We start from the raw sequence: 16,969 nt of genomic DNA on the forward strand, positions 1-16,969 counted from the left end.
TTGATTTAGGCATGCATTTCAGCACTATCCAAAGTGGCTTGTGCAATTCATCAAACAATTTATATGAAGAGAATATAAATACCAATACAGACAGCCCTGATCTCTGTTGCAGAATAACCAGATATCTTATATGTATATAGATTATTGCCTGAGAAGTATAACAGCAAGTGTGATATTGGGGGCATTCTGATTTGGAATGTGATGAAGATTTGTGGCATCAGCACCAGAAAAACTTGCCAAGTATGAGGAGAGGGACTACTTCACATTCCTTTTGCTTGTTCTTCCCAGCTTATTATTTATCACAGGTTGGGTGATTGTAAGGCAGATCTATTACCTGGATCACCATTGACTCAAATAATGCTTCCAGCACTTTGTCCCACTATTGGAAGCACCTCTAAATTCAGATTAGGTTAGCTATTTATCATCATATTCACTCCACATGCAACATCAACGGTGACAAGGACCAATTCAGCAGCAACTATATGCACGTAGTTTCAAATAAAAAAGTATGCATCTACGGAAGGAATATTGGAGTGGGCTCAAAATGGAAAAAATAGATGAAATGATAGACGCAAGGATTGGATGCTTACAATATGCAAGAGGGGCATTTTCTCATCCACGGCAATCACCAATTAACTTGTTTTTGACAATACAAAGGAGTCGCTGGAATCCCCGTGAATGCTGCTGGAGGTCCGTGTTTCATCTGAAAAGGGTTACAGATGGTCGTCAAATGTGAAATAGGTGTTTCTGTCAACATCCAAACAACTTGGATAACACAGTAAAGATGAAGGCTAATCGCAGAAGTTTCAAAGCCTCCAAGAAGTGCAAACATCGAGATACATTTTATATGCAGAAGCTTATCAGGTTGAGCTCAAAAGGTTTGAAGATAGGCGTATTGTGTGTTGGAACCATCAAGCACGGGATAAATGGAAGGAGCCGCCTCTCAAGCTCTGTCAAGAATAAATAAATTCCCCTATGTGCCAATACAAAGTGTCGCCTGAAATAATACTTCAATGAATTAATAATGGAACTATATATTTTTAAGCAACTCATACCCCCCGGTCAGAGATAAATTGATAAGTATGGCCGTTAAAAGCAAATTATAATGTCGACATTATAAATGTTATAAACATTTCTATTAAAAGGAAATAGCGATCAATAATTTGGTGAGATTGAAATTAAAAGGTATAATTTATTTTTAAAAGAGATGTGACTTTTCTTTTGAAGAGTTGCATCTTCTATTAAGTAGAATATATAGGGTATTTTGGAAATAAAAAATATAACATAGAAATATTTGAAAAACCATCATTCTCAAGAAGAAATATTTATATTATTTTGTATGGAGGGATAAGGGCTATATATGGCTTTTCTAATGTAAATTCCATTATTTTATTTTTATAATAAAATAAGAAGTCTCTTGTTTATTATTTATGGCATGGAGATTTAAACTGCAAAGGAATCGTCCTTTGTAATTATTTTTTGGAATTTGTATACAATTTAAATGTCAAATAAGTGGACAAGGTCATTTAGCATTTAAATTGGATCATCACAGATAGTATGAAATATTAAATTGTTTTCATATCTGTGTCCAATTTGTCTCCCTACCAAAGGAGTTAAAACTCAATCTGAACTAATTTAAAATTGCATAAATATTTGATCTGTCGCATCTTGATTATTTAATTGTTGGCAATAAAGCGTATAAGAACATTATAAGATTGTACATGAAAATTCATTGAAGTTGACTCTATTGCCTAGATGAGCACAGGCACTAGTCTTTTTATTATTAAAGTCAGAAAATCTATAACTTCCTTCCTACAAGCATCAAATTAATTATTATTCAATTATACAAAACATTCCACCATTATCTAGCATCCAATTTTCATTTTAATTGAGTTCAAGGACCTTGCCAGCCGAATAACTCCAGAAGTTTAAATTCGCTATAGAAAAGCCTTGAACCAAACAGTCAGCATTCAAGGTGAAGGTTAACCCACCTAGGTGTAGTGGAACCTGAAGTGGAGGGGAATCGAAAAGTATTCCTGTTCGTTGGCTAGAACTGATTGAGAAGTCCTATCAGAGAAGTGGCAAGCTCTTGGATTTCCAATCTGTGGTTTTGGGAACCAACACAACTATTGATAAGGTCGTCACCTTACAATGGTTACCTTTTGGTTGATAAGTTTGTTATCAAGACTTCCAGCACTCTGGGACAACTTAATGAAGTCTATCATGATAACAAGTCTACTATTTATAAGATCGTCACCTTATAATGGTTACCTTTTGTTTATATATGTCAATGAAAGATTGTCACCTTTCATTACATATCATATGTAAAATAGTAACCACCATGAACCTAGTCAGAGAGTGGTGCAAAGGCTTTCACCTTAATTTTCTCTCACAGAGAAGAATGCATTACAAGGAGTTTCACTTAGAACTTATCCTCATAGAGAAGATATCATTCACAAAGGATTGCACCTCAGAAATTCTCCTTCTGAATAATGATCTTGGGATGGCAAGTCCTCTAGTTACTCCATTAGAAGCTCTCTTCACCTAAGGAATTGTAGGGCCACATGAACACCCGCCCTAGTGCCTTTCGAACTCCCTCTAAATCTGATATCAATCTTCAGACTTTATGGTGATAAGTCAATACTTCCTCATGATGCACTCAAGTGTAGGCCCATCAAAATCATGCAGTCACACACATGTATTTCTAGACTCCCTCTGAGTATTAATCTTCTAAGCTCTTGCGTTGCCTTCGAGGAAGTGTCATACTCCCTCTTAATGTAGAAAGATATTTGCTTCAAGAGCCTCACTTTATCTAGCCTAATCACAACTTCTTTTAAGCTATTGTCATAAGTTGCCTAATGTGTCATTCTTCTTTTCCTACAAGATCAACTTCAGATACGAAGGAAAAGATCAAGGCAAATAACTCTTATAGTATGTGTAGAATTACAAATAAGAGAGAGACTACAATAAGCAAGTAAATATAATACTAAAGGATAACAAATACTTATCTGCACATTAATGTTCTTGATACAAGTTGCTCCAATGAAGGTCCATATGTATCAAATAAGATGATGTCTTTATATAAACCAAAGTAACAAGAATCGAAATCAGATCGAAATCGGCAAGGCCAATTCGAATCGTGAATTGGCCATGAATAAGAATCGAATCAGCCGCGAATCGGCAAATTTAAAAAACCCTTGAAATTTAGTGAGTAACTTATTTCATAAACTCTTTATGGCTGATTCGATTCACCAATTCACAAAAAATCGTTTGGCTTGAATCGAATCGCCGAATTGCGTGACTCGCCGCAATTCTCTGAACTATGGTATAAACATTTGTCAACCATTAGGAATGAAACATCGGTTATTATTTCCCCCTCCCCCCCACAATGTAAAATTACCACTCATTCTATCAACATTGTTGAGTGATAGTATCTATTTAGTGATACTTAGTTCTCATGAGCGATCATCTTGTTCTATGCAATTCGTATCTTGAGGAATGTAATGAAGTTCTGCTTCCATGAATGATCCTTGTTATGTTGAATGTGGAGTTTATCTTCATATCAATATAATACTCAAATAGCTATTCAAAATTGATGTGCAGATTGGTTATACACCAATTGGATACTCTATTAATTTTAAATAATTTCTAAATGCCCATAATACTTTCCTTCCCTCTCCGTGATGTCTTTTAATTCATATACTGAGTTCCCTTAAGAACGATAGCTTTCCTTAAGACAGTGCAAATCTTAATAAACAAAACCCAATGTTTGATATGAGATGTAAGGAAGACTGCTATGAATCATGCTTTGATTGTATTGTATAGTAGATTCAATTAAAATTATCAAGAGAGTATGACTCCCAAAATTATGTAATTGTTTGGTATTAAATTGGATGGTCAACTGAGCTACATCGTTTTTTCCAAACTTGTCTAGTATCTTTGTGTTTACGGTGTTATCCTTATCTAGTTTTATGAGGTTATAGAATCATTATCTAATGCTCATCAATCTCTCTACACTTTTATTTTAAATTGGTACCTATCGGTATATTTATTTCCTCTACTATAGATGAGATGAACTTCTGATTACATTCATTGACAATTCTCCAATACAGCAAATCTGAGATTTATGTCTGAAAGAATAGATAACACTTCTATTTTCTTGGTTGAGAATAATAGTAGTGATTGATGCCTTTGTTGAATTTATTCGTGTTGTTTATTCCCAATTTGTCTTATGTTGATTGTCCCATCACTCCAATACTACATCTGTAAGTTCGACCCTAAATTTGGAATATGTATACTGCCTAGCTGATTGTCTTTCTCTTTCATTGATAACATTTGAGATATACTACTCTTGTCATAGGCCAATACTTACATCCTTGATGAATGAACAATATCATTAGTATTCAACCATCTATCAGAAATTAATTTGCGTGTATAATTTGTGATGTGGATTGTATTCATTGGTTAGTTCAATTATTCATTATATGCATCCTTTGAAAGAATTCCAATTCCACTCATATTCCTCCTTTCTTTTGGTTCCATCACCAACTTATATATTGAAACTTGTGTGTCTTTTACTGTCTCCACTCCAAATGTGTTGCATCAATTGTTGCCAATCATTGAATTGTAATCTTTTGCTGACTAGGATTCTTAGGCTTTTTTGGAAAAATTTCAGTGATTGTAGAATACTTCAAATACTATCTCAAAAAGGAATTGTGCTTCAATGTAAGAAGATTTTTCTCAACATTTCCCAGTACAAATCCCTTTTACGCTAATTTGAGAATGCTCGATAAAGGAGATGAAATGGAGGTTGTCTTCCGTTTGACTAATTGATGTCACCTCTGGTCATTTATTTCCCCTACAAAAACTGAGTAGATACTTTATTTTTATTTTTCTTATTTTGTTCTTTCCATTTCTCTTTTTTCATGAACCACCTCTAATGTGCATTGTTTCCTCTATTCATATAGTTCTCGATCTTGTTTTATAGAGCATATTATTGCTTTTTAATATTGATCCCTATTTGTTTGTTCACCCATCATTGTTGATGGTAATAAATATTATCACACTGGATTAGATATATGCATGCTCATCTTAGTCTGATGTCTCTTTCCGAATAAGCTGCTAATATTGTAATGCCTACCCCTATTTGACTTTTTTGTTGTAGTGTCGGATTCTTTTAGGTCAATTTTTTGATTGTGTTTTATGATTATCGGTACTTGGTTATCGGATTAGATTAAATGCATTTCATACTCAGTTGATATATGTATATTCAGTTAGTTATTTCAGTTATTTCATGATTGTTTCGATGATGATAGATCTATGTTTATTCAGTGAGTCAGTTATTTAATGATGTTAGCTAGATGAATCATTTTTATGTGGTTTCTATGGATACTTAACCCATACTTGCATGTGTATAGTGTGCGTGTATGTTTTCTTTATGTTTGACGTTTCTGATGTGGTTGAGGAAGGGAGTCGTAGTCACCTGCTAGTTGGGATCTACACGATGAACCACTTCCTGCCATTGTTTGTTTAGTTTAGAGTATTGTGTTTGTACATGCACGGATTTTATGTAGATTGCAGGTACTGAGTATCGACTTCCCTAAATTGCCAGGATGAGCGTATCCTATCGCAGTATTTCAATGGTACAAGTGGGAAGATAACTCTCAAGTCCAAATTCTAACCTAAGCCAATTGTCCTAGAAAGTAGAACACGTATCTGAGTTAGTTTCACCTTTCCGAATTTGTCAAATAACATGAATTCATGACTTTGACCCTGGAGTTTGACTTTGTTCTTTGACTTTCAATTGAGTTGTCGTATTTGGTTTGTGGGTCTGTTGTGATTTTCTGTTTTAATTAAATCAAATTAAAAGATAATTTAATGATTTAATTTAATAAAAAAATTATAAAGAAATTTAATATTTAATTATATTTAATTAATTGAGAAATTAATTAAATTTAAAAGATTATATTAAAGTTCTATTTTTGACGTATTTATATTTATTTGATTTAATGATAATTATTTAGGAGTTTTATTTTAATAATAAACTCTAAATAATGTTATTAATTAAGTTAATAAATATATTATTAAGAAAAGTCTTGTGAATTAATTAAATAAAAGAATGAAACTTAAAGATAAAGTAATGGTTCTGATTTAGGCGTAATTATATTTATTTAATTTAATAATTATTATTTAGGAGTTTTATTTTAAATAATAAATTCTAAATAATATTATTAGTTGAATTAATAAATATATTATTAAAACGTCTCGTTTATCTAATTTAGGCCTAGTTATATTTATTTAATTTAATAATTATTATTTAGGAGTTGTATTTTAATAATAAACTCTAAATAATAATATTAATTAAATTAATAAATATTATATTAAAAGTGTCTCGTGGGTATAATAAGTGAAAGTAAGTATAAATTTAATAAAGTTTATTTTAATTAAATTGCATAAAGCGTATGCATGAAATTAGAATATAATAAATTAATTAAAGAGAGTAAGCTAATTATTTAAATTAATATATTTTGTAATTAAATATCTTAAAAAGTTGTGCATGAAAAGGTAAAAGGTAATAAAGTAATAAACAATAATTAATCAGCAAGTTCCCCCTCATGATTGCATAATCAGAGCCCCAAATTAGGGGAGAACTCTTTATCAGAGATCTAGAGCTCATTTTGCAATTACACAGGTTTTGGAGGAGCAATTTTAGAGAGGAAGGTTTTCAGAAGAAAAAAAAAGGAATTGTTGCATGTTCTATGCATTCGTCGTTGTAGCATCAGATCTAGGTAGGATCTCGTGGTTAAATTGTACAGTGGATTTCCATAGGATCTCGTGGTTTAATTGTACAGTGGATTTCCATTCTTCGAATTTCTGTTTTCTTCGTGTCTGGACAAATCTGTTTTTAGATTTTTTTAATGTGGTAGAAAACCCTTGCATTGAAATCTTCTCTACCTTGTTTTTAATACGTCCTTGAGCAAAGTAATTTGATTGAAACACTTGTATATTTTAATTGATCTTCGTTCTGAGATTATCTATATATGAGTACAGTGAATTTTGAAACCCTCGTTTGATTAATTTGATAATTCGTAGTTTGAATCAATTAAGAAATTTGTGTTTTCGGGATAGGATTTGGAAAGTTTTCATTTTTAGTAAGTTTCCATTTTTGAAAAGTTCCCATTTTAGTAAGTTTCCATCTTTGGAAAGTTTTTATTTTTAGTAAGTTTCCATTTTTAGTAGGTTTCCATTTTTGGAAAGTTTTAATTTTTAGCAAGTTTCAATTTTTGGAAAGTTTCTGTTTTTAGTAGGTTTCCATTTTTGAAAAGTTTGTATTTTTAGCAAATTACTATTTTTGGAAGTTTCTATTTTTAGCAGGTTTCCTTTTCGGCAAAGTTTTTTTTCCAAAGTTTAATAAATTTAAAATTATTATGGTAATAATTGATAATTATTATTATTATTAATTTTAATAAGTATTGTTAAAATTTGTAATTTTATTATTTGAAAATTTGATGTATTACTTTATTATTTAAATATAATTCTGAAGTAAATAAAAATTGGGAGAATTAATGTTTTCTTTTATAAACTTGGATGTGTTTATATGGTTCAAATATATGAATATGATTTGTAATACTAGGAAAATTTTATTATTCAAAAACCTTAGTAATTATAATACTTCGAGAAAATGAAAACTGAAATCCTGATTGAGATTGAAAACATTATCAACTGTAATATTTATAAATGAAAACTTGAAAACCTATAAGTGAAAATGGCACTGTTGTGTTTTCTAAACCAAATATTTTGTGAAAGTTACTTTTGTATGTACTTTTTATGACGTGTAATTTTACTGTTGGGTGTCGAGTTGACTTAGTTCTTTCACCAGTGTGGATGTTTACCAGAGGCTTGGGAGGTTGTTCTGTGATTTCATAATGATGTTTTGATCTCGATCTTTTATACTCAACCATGGTAATGTGTCTGGTATGCTCTATGAGGTGTTTGATGTATTGATTGTTATTGTTTTCCAGTGTTCTTGTGTGAAACTATTGTTTTCCAGTGTTCTTGTGTGAAACTGAAGTGAATGGTGTGACCTATCTGATATAACCTTTGAGTCTTCGATCAATTGTATTTGGATTGCCTTTCAATCACTTGTATAGGACTGAGGTGTTTGTATGATTTGTTCTTGGTGATGTCATGTTATGACGTGGATTGGTTTATGTATACTTGATTTTGGGATCAGTCCTGTTAGGATGATCGTATTGGTGGAATCCGTGATTATGATCAGTAATTTTTAGTACTTATCAGTTGCTTGTTTAAGAACTGATGTATGGTATGTGGTCTTTTGTGATCTTTTGATTTTATTGAGCTTAGGGTAGGTTATCTGTATGTCATGTTGGGAAGTGGCTTGCAATGGAGGTCAGAGCCTTAAAGAGGTTGCCTGGATAACCCATTGTAAATTATGTTAATAAGTGATAACATTTCATTAAATGGGTTTTAAATGAATTAACAAGATATTGGTACTATAGAAAGTCACTAGGGGGGCGGAGGATTAAAAGACTAACCGGGTAACCTTAAAGCTGACTCATTAGTATGCCTTGATTGTACGAAAGGATACTAATGTTGCATAGAGACACTAGAGGAACAGAGTCCAAAGAGGCTACCAAGGTAACCTTAGAGTTGGCTCATGCGATGACACTTGTTGACTTGCATGGTAGATTTCCTACGTGTCTATGTTGCCTCTAGGTTTAGTTGTTAATTGTGTCTCGGTACCCTTTGAGATAGTTTGCTTTCAGGTGATTTCTTGAACTTAGATGTTGGTTTTGACTTGTGAGTTTGTTATCCTGTTTGGGACTTGAGTTTATCTCCTCAATGTGATTGGAGTGGGCCATTTAGGTTCCACGAGGTCGAGTGGTAGTGTTTTTTCTTATACCATTGAGATCCGACCGTCAGATGTCGTTGCTGGATGTGTTTGTGCAAATGTTCCTTTTTATCTGGTCTTGTATTTCTATGATGGATGGTTATACTCTAGTGTATTGCATTTGATTTCATAGATCTTACAAGATGATGTAATCTATTTCATGATGTATATTATTTCAGTCTCTCATACCCTGTGACTTGTACAGTGGATGATTGTGCATTCTGTCTATTGCCAAGTGGCATCCTGTAATTGTATATTATTTAAATGGAATTTGTACTTCTACTTATTCTTCAATATGGATGTATTATATATTGGTTTTAGTATTAATTAGACTTAAATGTGATTCAACATCACGGGACCCTAAGAGATGTAATTTGTTTTATGTTATGTGCTTATGTGAATGTAATTGATGCTTCGACTATATTATATCTGTTGTTGTTAAGTTTTTTTTTTTTTTAATGTTTGACAAACTTAGTGAAACTTTAGGTTAATTTCTTTTGGATCACCTGGCAGGGCGTTACAAATACAGTCTCAATGTTGATGGCTTGTTCCTGGGTGTTGTTGAGTATGGTATTCTACATTTACATTAATGAATTTATATGATAAAGGCTTTTACATGATTCGTTATCTATCCATTCTTTGATTGATATATATTTTTGTTTGAACAAACACCCAACTATGATCGTCCTTGCATTCTAGTTTGTCTCTGTTCTATTTGATGTCCTCTCCTCCACTACAGGATTATCATGCTTTCATTTGCATCAATTCATTATTCCTCCTTTGGCCTCCTCTATTAGTGATATCTTCGTGTTTGGTTATCTCTATTGACTCCCTATTTATTTTTATTTATTTTTAATAACTTCAGGCAATTCGTTTAGATTATTGCTGTCCACCTTGCCTTATGCTGATGTCAACTTACAATTGTCTCATAATAATAATTGATTGTTCTCTTTTTGTTTTATTCTCCCTGTAGACTGGACTACAAATTTTTTCATTGATGCTTGTACATAGCTTTTGTAAGAAACCTTGCTGTGATACCATGGATCTTTTCAGCAAATGTAATAATATGGCCATTGTAATTGATATGTTCCAAATGCAGATTTGGATCTCATATAAATATGAGAGGAGACATGTCTCATGAAATATGAGAGGAGACGACATGTCTCTAAGGTTTAATCGTCATTTAATTTATATAATTAATAATAAAATTTTGTGCGTGCGTGCGTGCGTGCGTGTGTGTGTATTATATATATATTATTTACTATAATATTTTTTACTATTATTATATATACAAATAGATAGATAGATAGATAATGATGATTTACCAATAACAACAATGTATCTCAGATCAAATTTATCCGACTGAAGCTGCAACTTTAACAAGCAAGGGGGAACCAGTAATAGATCCGTGGTTGGGTGGTAAAATGCCCCAGTGTTACTTTCTCTCCCATGTTACACTGTGGAACATAAAGAAAGACTGAATGGATTTACGTGTTGCTATATATGCACAATAAGAACTCTTTTCCTTCCTTCATATTTATTTCAAGTTGATCAAGATAATGTCATGTTTAGATATTTCTTGATTAACTTTAGGATTTTAATGCAAATTGTTTCGATGTGTTTTTATTAAACAAAAAAAATATCAGCACTAGTATGTTAGTTCAATTTGTTCTTACAATTTCATTATTAGTTAAATGTTTATATGGGTTGGTTGTTATTCACTTGCTTAGAAGTAATAGCATGTTACACAACCTAAACCCTGTTTTGGTCAGATGGGCAGACTCAATTCAGCTGGTATCCATATGGTTACTATTACTTATGAAGTTCCAATAGATTTTACATATCAAACCAAATGTCTCAGAAAAAAGCACTAATGTCCAATAATAACCAGAAAGAAAAAACTTTGAGCCTTTTTATTGAAAAAAAGAACAAATGAACCTGTATTCGCTGATTTTGTCTTCCACTCCTCAAACTGCAATAAAGAAATACAATTAAAGATATAAGTGTTTGAGGAATTGCAATTTCAAATCTCAATTTAAGGAAACCTAACACAAGTGATTGCATGATAAGAGCATTTGCATGAATGACCTTTAGGCTACACCCAATCTGAGCTATAATATGAAATTAAACCAAATTAAAAACATAATTGCCTTTCAATATGATAGTAAAGAAAGCAGGAACCTACACCTTTAAAATGTCAGCTGGACTCTTTATTGTGGCCTGGTCCCTTGGTGATGAAGAAGAACCTTTGCTCATTGGCAGTTCCATGCCAGCCAAAGATACTTGTTTACCCATGCTCATTCCCAGGGAAATTTGACTTTGTGACTCAACCTATTGCATCAAACATGTAAATACGATCGCAATACATAAAAGATAATATAAGCTTGGTCCTTGCTGCATGTGTAAAGATTTGCATAAATACCTCATCATCCTCACTATCCTCAAGCTCATGATCATTCATTCTGCCAAATTCTAATGATGCTTCCTCACTTTCATCACTGCTCTCTCCATTCTCTTCCGCCTCAGCCTGTTCTAGTTCAGAAAGCCTTGACATGATACGATCAAATTCTTTATCTTCTGTAGAGAGATCGTCATTGACATATGTGGCAGTAGCAGGAGTGCTTTCTTCAAGTTGAGCTATACAGTATAAGAAGATATAACAGAACCATCAGTGAAAAACTGACAATCCCTTATTGTCAGGGAGTTTTATATAACCTTCTACATTCTGAAAAACATAATCAATAAACCTTGAGTAGTCCAAAAACATACAAGGTACTACTTTCTTTCCTGTGATTTTATCATCGCCCACTGAAAGTGTTTCACCTATAAAATAACATATTCACCATGAGCCCAATGTTATATGAAAAAAACAAAAGAGAATATGCTTGACTAAAAACATGCCTCCATGCTTAGGCACGAAATGCCCAACAAAAAACTCTAAAGCACTAAAACATCTCAGCACAGAGAACTCAAAGGCAGCATTATGAAGATGCCACAAGAATTCATGTTGATATAACTATTGTTAAATTAATTAATTATAGTTGCAAAATTAATACCTTATTCAGGAATGTTGAATTTCATCTCTTCTTGAGATGCTTATCCTTGAAACATGGGATGAATGTATTAGGAGTCTTAGGGTGACCCGACGCATCGGAGAGGTGGCTTATGAGTTGGAGCTACCCGAGGACAGCAAGGTACATAATGTGTTTCATGTGTCTCACCTTAAAAGGGGAATTGGTCAAAATATGCTGCCTTCAACTGAGCTTCCACCACTAGATGAGGAGGGGAAATTAATGTTGATACCCAAGTTCATTTTGGATACACGAGAGAGAGTATTGCGTAAGAGGACTATCAAAGAGTATTTGATTTAGTGGAAGAATCTACCTCTCGAAGATGCAACTTGGGAGAACGAGGAAACATTGAGGCAACTGAGATCGTGGCCACTTGAGGACACGCAAATTCAAGCACCAGGAGTCTAAGGTGGATGGCACATTCCACCGTAGCTTGGTCGAGCCATGTGTTGGACTCCTAACGGATGAAATATGGTGATTACCGACAAGAGATGCTTGGCATTACACAATAGTGTCAATTACATTGGAGGTGGGAAGCTAAATGGAGAAGCATCATAGAGTAAAGGATATATGGTGATTGTGGAAAACTGTGGAGTTAGAAGCAACAGGCCCAAGTTCAGTCTGGTTATGTGTAGTAGGGACTATGGAACGATACCCCCACGAGTTCAACAACCTTGACATCATTGAGAGATGAATGGTCTTGGGGTTTTCCATTGCAAGCAGCTTGAGTGATTGTGGTTTGGTATTCGTGGCTCGAACAAGGAACACTACAATGTGTGGACGCGACTGTAACAGAAGGTATTGCGAGCGCGTCTCTATCACAGCAGGGCGAGGAGGGTGATAGACGCCTCTGCTCACAAAGGATTTACATTGACTGCAGTTGGGGAGCTGACCCGCATTGAAGTGGTCACGGACAGACGTGCTTCAACCCATTCGAGTGATTAACCAATGGAGACTGTGCGGGTTGGGTTACACAGCACAAAATTGTGTTGGGAAGGAAACGAAGCGCTCATACATACAATTCTATAACAGGTCGTTCCATTGTCTATACTCCCTTGCCATCTCTAAAACATTCCAATTTCCATGTCGGAATAGGGAGTTCCTATGAATATTATAATATAATTTGTTTGGATATAATTGCATTGGATAAATTGGCAAAGTATATATTTATTCCTCCTATTGTTTTCTGATTGTTATGTGAAGCAAGAGTCCTTGAAATTAATAAAAAAAAGAGACATCAGACAGCCACCATAATTAAGAGGTCTAGCCTAAAACTGGATATCAGCCAGGCCACTACAATGTGGCTCAAGCTAAAAAGTAGTTGCTTCACCAAACTATGCAAAGGATCTAGATGAGGAGAGTCTTTGACTCTCTACTACAAAGGATTTTGTTGAATAGCAAGAAAGAAAAATCAAAACCACTACAAACAAGAAATTTGTTCAAGACAAGATTTAAGGCAAGGTAAAATGTTGTGAGGTCATATTGGACAACAACAAAACCGATAATATTGTGTCAGAATAAATGGTGAAGATGAGGCTAAAGAATGTGAAACATCCCAATCTAAACAAAGTATTCTGGTTGTAGAAAGAATATCAATTGCTGGTAAGTGAACAAAGTCTTGTCAAATTTCAAATTTCAAATTATAAATAATGAAGGTACGCTCTGATACCACTTGATGAAGAAGTACTGCTCTGATACCACTAATGTAGATACGCTCTAATACCACTGACAAAGGGCCACACCACCCTTACCAACTCACAACCAAGAATGCAACAATATGAAGACAACGAGATAAAATGCTTCCCAAGTAACCTCCTTGTTTCTAAACCGCAGCCACTAGCTCTTCTCCAACTTTATCCAAGATCCAAGTGTAAACTGCCTCACATTCGGCGCTCTGTCTACACACTCACAAGTCCACCACAATCCTGCTATAAACTACCTCACATTTGGCACTCTATTCACAGACTCAGGAAAACTCACTCTTCACTTCCTCCTTTTCTTTCACACCTTGAAGCCTTCCAAGCTTTCCAAGCTTCACCTTCCACAACTTCTCCTTCTCGAGCTTCTCCTTCTCAAGCTTCTCCTTCTCCAGCTTCCACTTCTCAAGCTTCTCCTTGAGCTTCTACTCCTCAAGCTTCCCCTTGGGCTTGATTTAGAAATGCTCATATGCCTTGCTTAAATAGGCACTTACCACCCCATGCATGACTTATCCACAACCTTCTAGAATTCCTCCACAATCTTCTACAACTTCCACAACCTTCTACAACTTCTACAGCTTTCTACAATATTCATAACTTTCTAGAATTCTACCCACACACCTTGATAAATGGAATGACGACCATTTATTTTTTTATTTTTTTCTATTATGCCACCTATGCACCTTGAAAATAGAAATCTCCTTTTCCTTTCTTTTCTCCTTTTTATTTTTTTTTATTATTTCTCCCCTAGTTCTTCTTCTTTTTTTTCTTTTCTTTTTTTTTTTCCAATAATTTTCCCATGCAAGATGCTCCTGCATCAGACTCCCCCGGTAGATAGAAAAGTGTGTCACACACTTTGACACCAAAAGAAAGGTCTACAACCATCTTCATCTTCACCAAAGGTTTCCACCTCAATGGGGACAAGAAAACCACCATGCAAATCTTCCACATCTGCATTACTCTATCAAACACCAGAATCTCAACCACCCAATCAGCATGCTCACCCTCAGAAACAAACTGAACATAATGCTTCATTAGCAAACTCCCATTCACATCAACAACTAGTGAATCCATACTAGCAATAACAAGCTCCGCATCAACATCAACATGTAGATCTCCATCAACACATTCCACACTCACAACATCAGGAACCTCATTGCTCACAACAAGATGCTCTGCAACATACAAGTCACCACCAACAACAACTGGATCATCCACGACCAAGTGCTCCACAATCTCCATGTCAAACTCAACCAACTGATCATGAGAACCAATCTCCATCCCAACATCAACAAGTTCAGGAATATCCTCAACAACAACCTCTAGTTTCTCTATAGGTTCTGCATCAGGCTCCACAAACTGATCAACAAAACCATCCTCTCCCACCTTGACCTTCTTAGCTTGATTAGCCAATCTAGCATCCAATCGAGAAATCATCTTAGAAAAATTCCTCTCCACTATATCATGGATTTTCGCAATCATCCTAGGGTCCAATCCTCTTGGAGCCATCTCCCAAGATCTTCGTAAACCCTCTGCAACAAATCCTTCCCACGCTCCTTGTGACAACCAAATTGTTTGCAAGTCAGATCGCAACCTGCCACCTCGCACGAACAATCAGGGACCATATCACAAGTCTAGGACAACGGATTTGCAATCCACCAGCTCGCCACAATCATGCCTCAACAAGTCCAGTCTTCCATCTCTGCATCCATCAATCAATCTGCATGTCCTCCCAAGGTCCTGGTGCAAACTGCCTCAGCTTCGGCGATCTGTTTACACGCTCAAGAACTCCCACTCTAATAAACTTCACCCAACCAAGGTCCTGGTACAAACTGCCTCACTCCTCGGCAATCTGCTTGTACACTCAAGAACTCCTACTCTGATAAACTTCACCCAACCAAGGTCCTGGTACAAACTGCCTCACACTTCGGCGATCTGCTTGTACACTCAGGATCTCCTGCTCTGATACCACTAATGAAGGTACACTCTGATACCACTTGATGAAGAAGTACTGCTCTGATACCACTAATGTAGATACGCTCTGATACCACTGACAAAGGGCCACACCACCCTTACCAACTCACAACCAAGAATGCAACAATATGAAGACAACGAGATAAAATGCTTCCCAAGTAACCTCCTTGTTTCTAAACCGCAGCCACTAGCTCTTCTTCAACTTTATCCAAGATCCAAGTGTAAACTGCCTCACATTCGGCACTCTCTCTACACACTCACAAGTCCACCACAATCCTGCTGTAAACTACCTCACATTCAGCGCTCTGTTCACAGACTTAGGAAAACTCACTCTTCACTTCCTCCTTCTCTTTCACACCTTGAAGCCTTCCAAGCTTTCCAAGCTTCACCTTCCACAACTTCTCCTTCTCGAGCTTCTCCTTCTCAAGCTTCTCCTTGAGCTTCTACTCCTCAAGCTTCCCCTTGAGCTTGATTTAGAAATGCTCATATGCGTTGCTTAAATAGGCACTTACCACCCCATGCATGACTTATCCACAACCTTCTAGAATTCCTCCACAACCTTCTACAACTTTCACAACTTCCACAACCTTCTACAACTTCCACAACTTTCTACAATATTCATAACTTTCTAGAATTCTACCCACACACCTTGATAAATGGAATGACAACCATTTATTTTTTTATTTTTTTCTATTATGCCACCTATGCACCTCGAAAATAGAAATCTCTTTTTCCTTTCTTTTCTCCCTTTTATTTTTTTTTATTATTTCTCCTCTAATTTTCGTCACTTTCTCTCTCCTCTAGATTTTTTTCTTTTTTTCTTTTTTTTTTAATTTTCCCATGCAAGATGCTCCTGCATCAATAAAAGATGAAATTTCATGCGATAAATGCCCAAGGAAGCCTACCCTATCCTTTTGGGAAGACCTTGGCAATCTAACAGACATGTTCCAATACTAGTTTCCCTTCTTCGTTGAGAGGTGGCAGGTTGGCAAATACAATAATGTTTTGTTCCATTGCTTTCTTCAAGTAGGAATCATGGAAGACATTGTGGATGCAACTTCCCTTTGGCAGCTCAAGTTCATAGGCAACCTAGCCTAAGCAGCAACTTACATGGTATGGACCGTAGAAACACAACCTTATCTTTTCTTTTCTTCCTACATTCAAGGGTGACTATATGTGTAGTTGGAGTCGGAGATATACTAGATCACCAACCTGAAAACTTCTTTCAATTCGATGTCTCTCGGCATATATCGTTCGCTGATTTTGTCCACTTTGCAATTTTTCCTTCAAGAACCTCAATGTCCTTCCTATAGCCA

At 35.1% G+C, this 16,969-nt stretch overlaps 1 protein-coding gene across 4 annotated transcripts in view; it reads right to left on the reverse strand.

The window, feature by feature from the left end:
- LOC149529388 (uncharacterized) overlaps window positions 1-16,969 on the reverse strand; it is a 102,394-nt gene that overhangs the window by 52,766 nt on the left and 32,659 nt on the right. For 2 of the 4 annotated variants that reach the window (XM_089810082.1, XM_089810081.1), the window contains 4 exons: window positions 11,681-11,734; window positions 11,334-11,548; window positions 11,099-11,242; window positions 10,850-10,883 (listed from right to left, as the gene is read on the reverse strand). In XM_089810082.1, coding sequence (XP_089666208.1) covers window positions 10,850-10,883; window positions 11,099-11,242; window positions 11,334-11,548; window positions 11,681-11,734 — 447 coding nt within the window. The remainder of the gene's footprint in view (window positions 1-10,849; window positions 10,884-11,098; window positions 11,243-11,333; window positions 11,549-11,680; window positions 11,735-16,969) is intronic. The other 2 variants (XM_089810083.1, XM_089810084.1) reach the window with 1 other exon arrangement.

The sequence above is a fragment of the Cupressus sempervirens genome, chromosome 11, assembly GCF_028749045.1.
Source record: "Cupressus sempervirens isolate cs-2001-9-10 chromosome 11, ASM2874904v1, whole genome shotgun sequence".
In the NCBI taxonomy this organism is placed as follows: domain Eukaryota; kingdom Viridiplantae; phylum Streptophyta; class Pinopsida; order Cupressales; family Cupressaceae; genus Cupressus; species Cupressus sempervirens.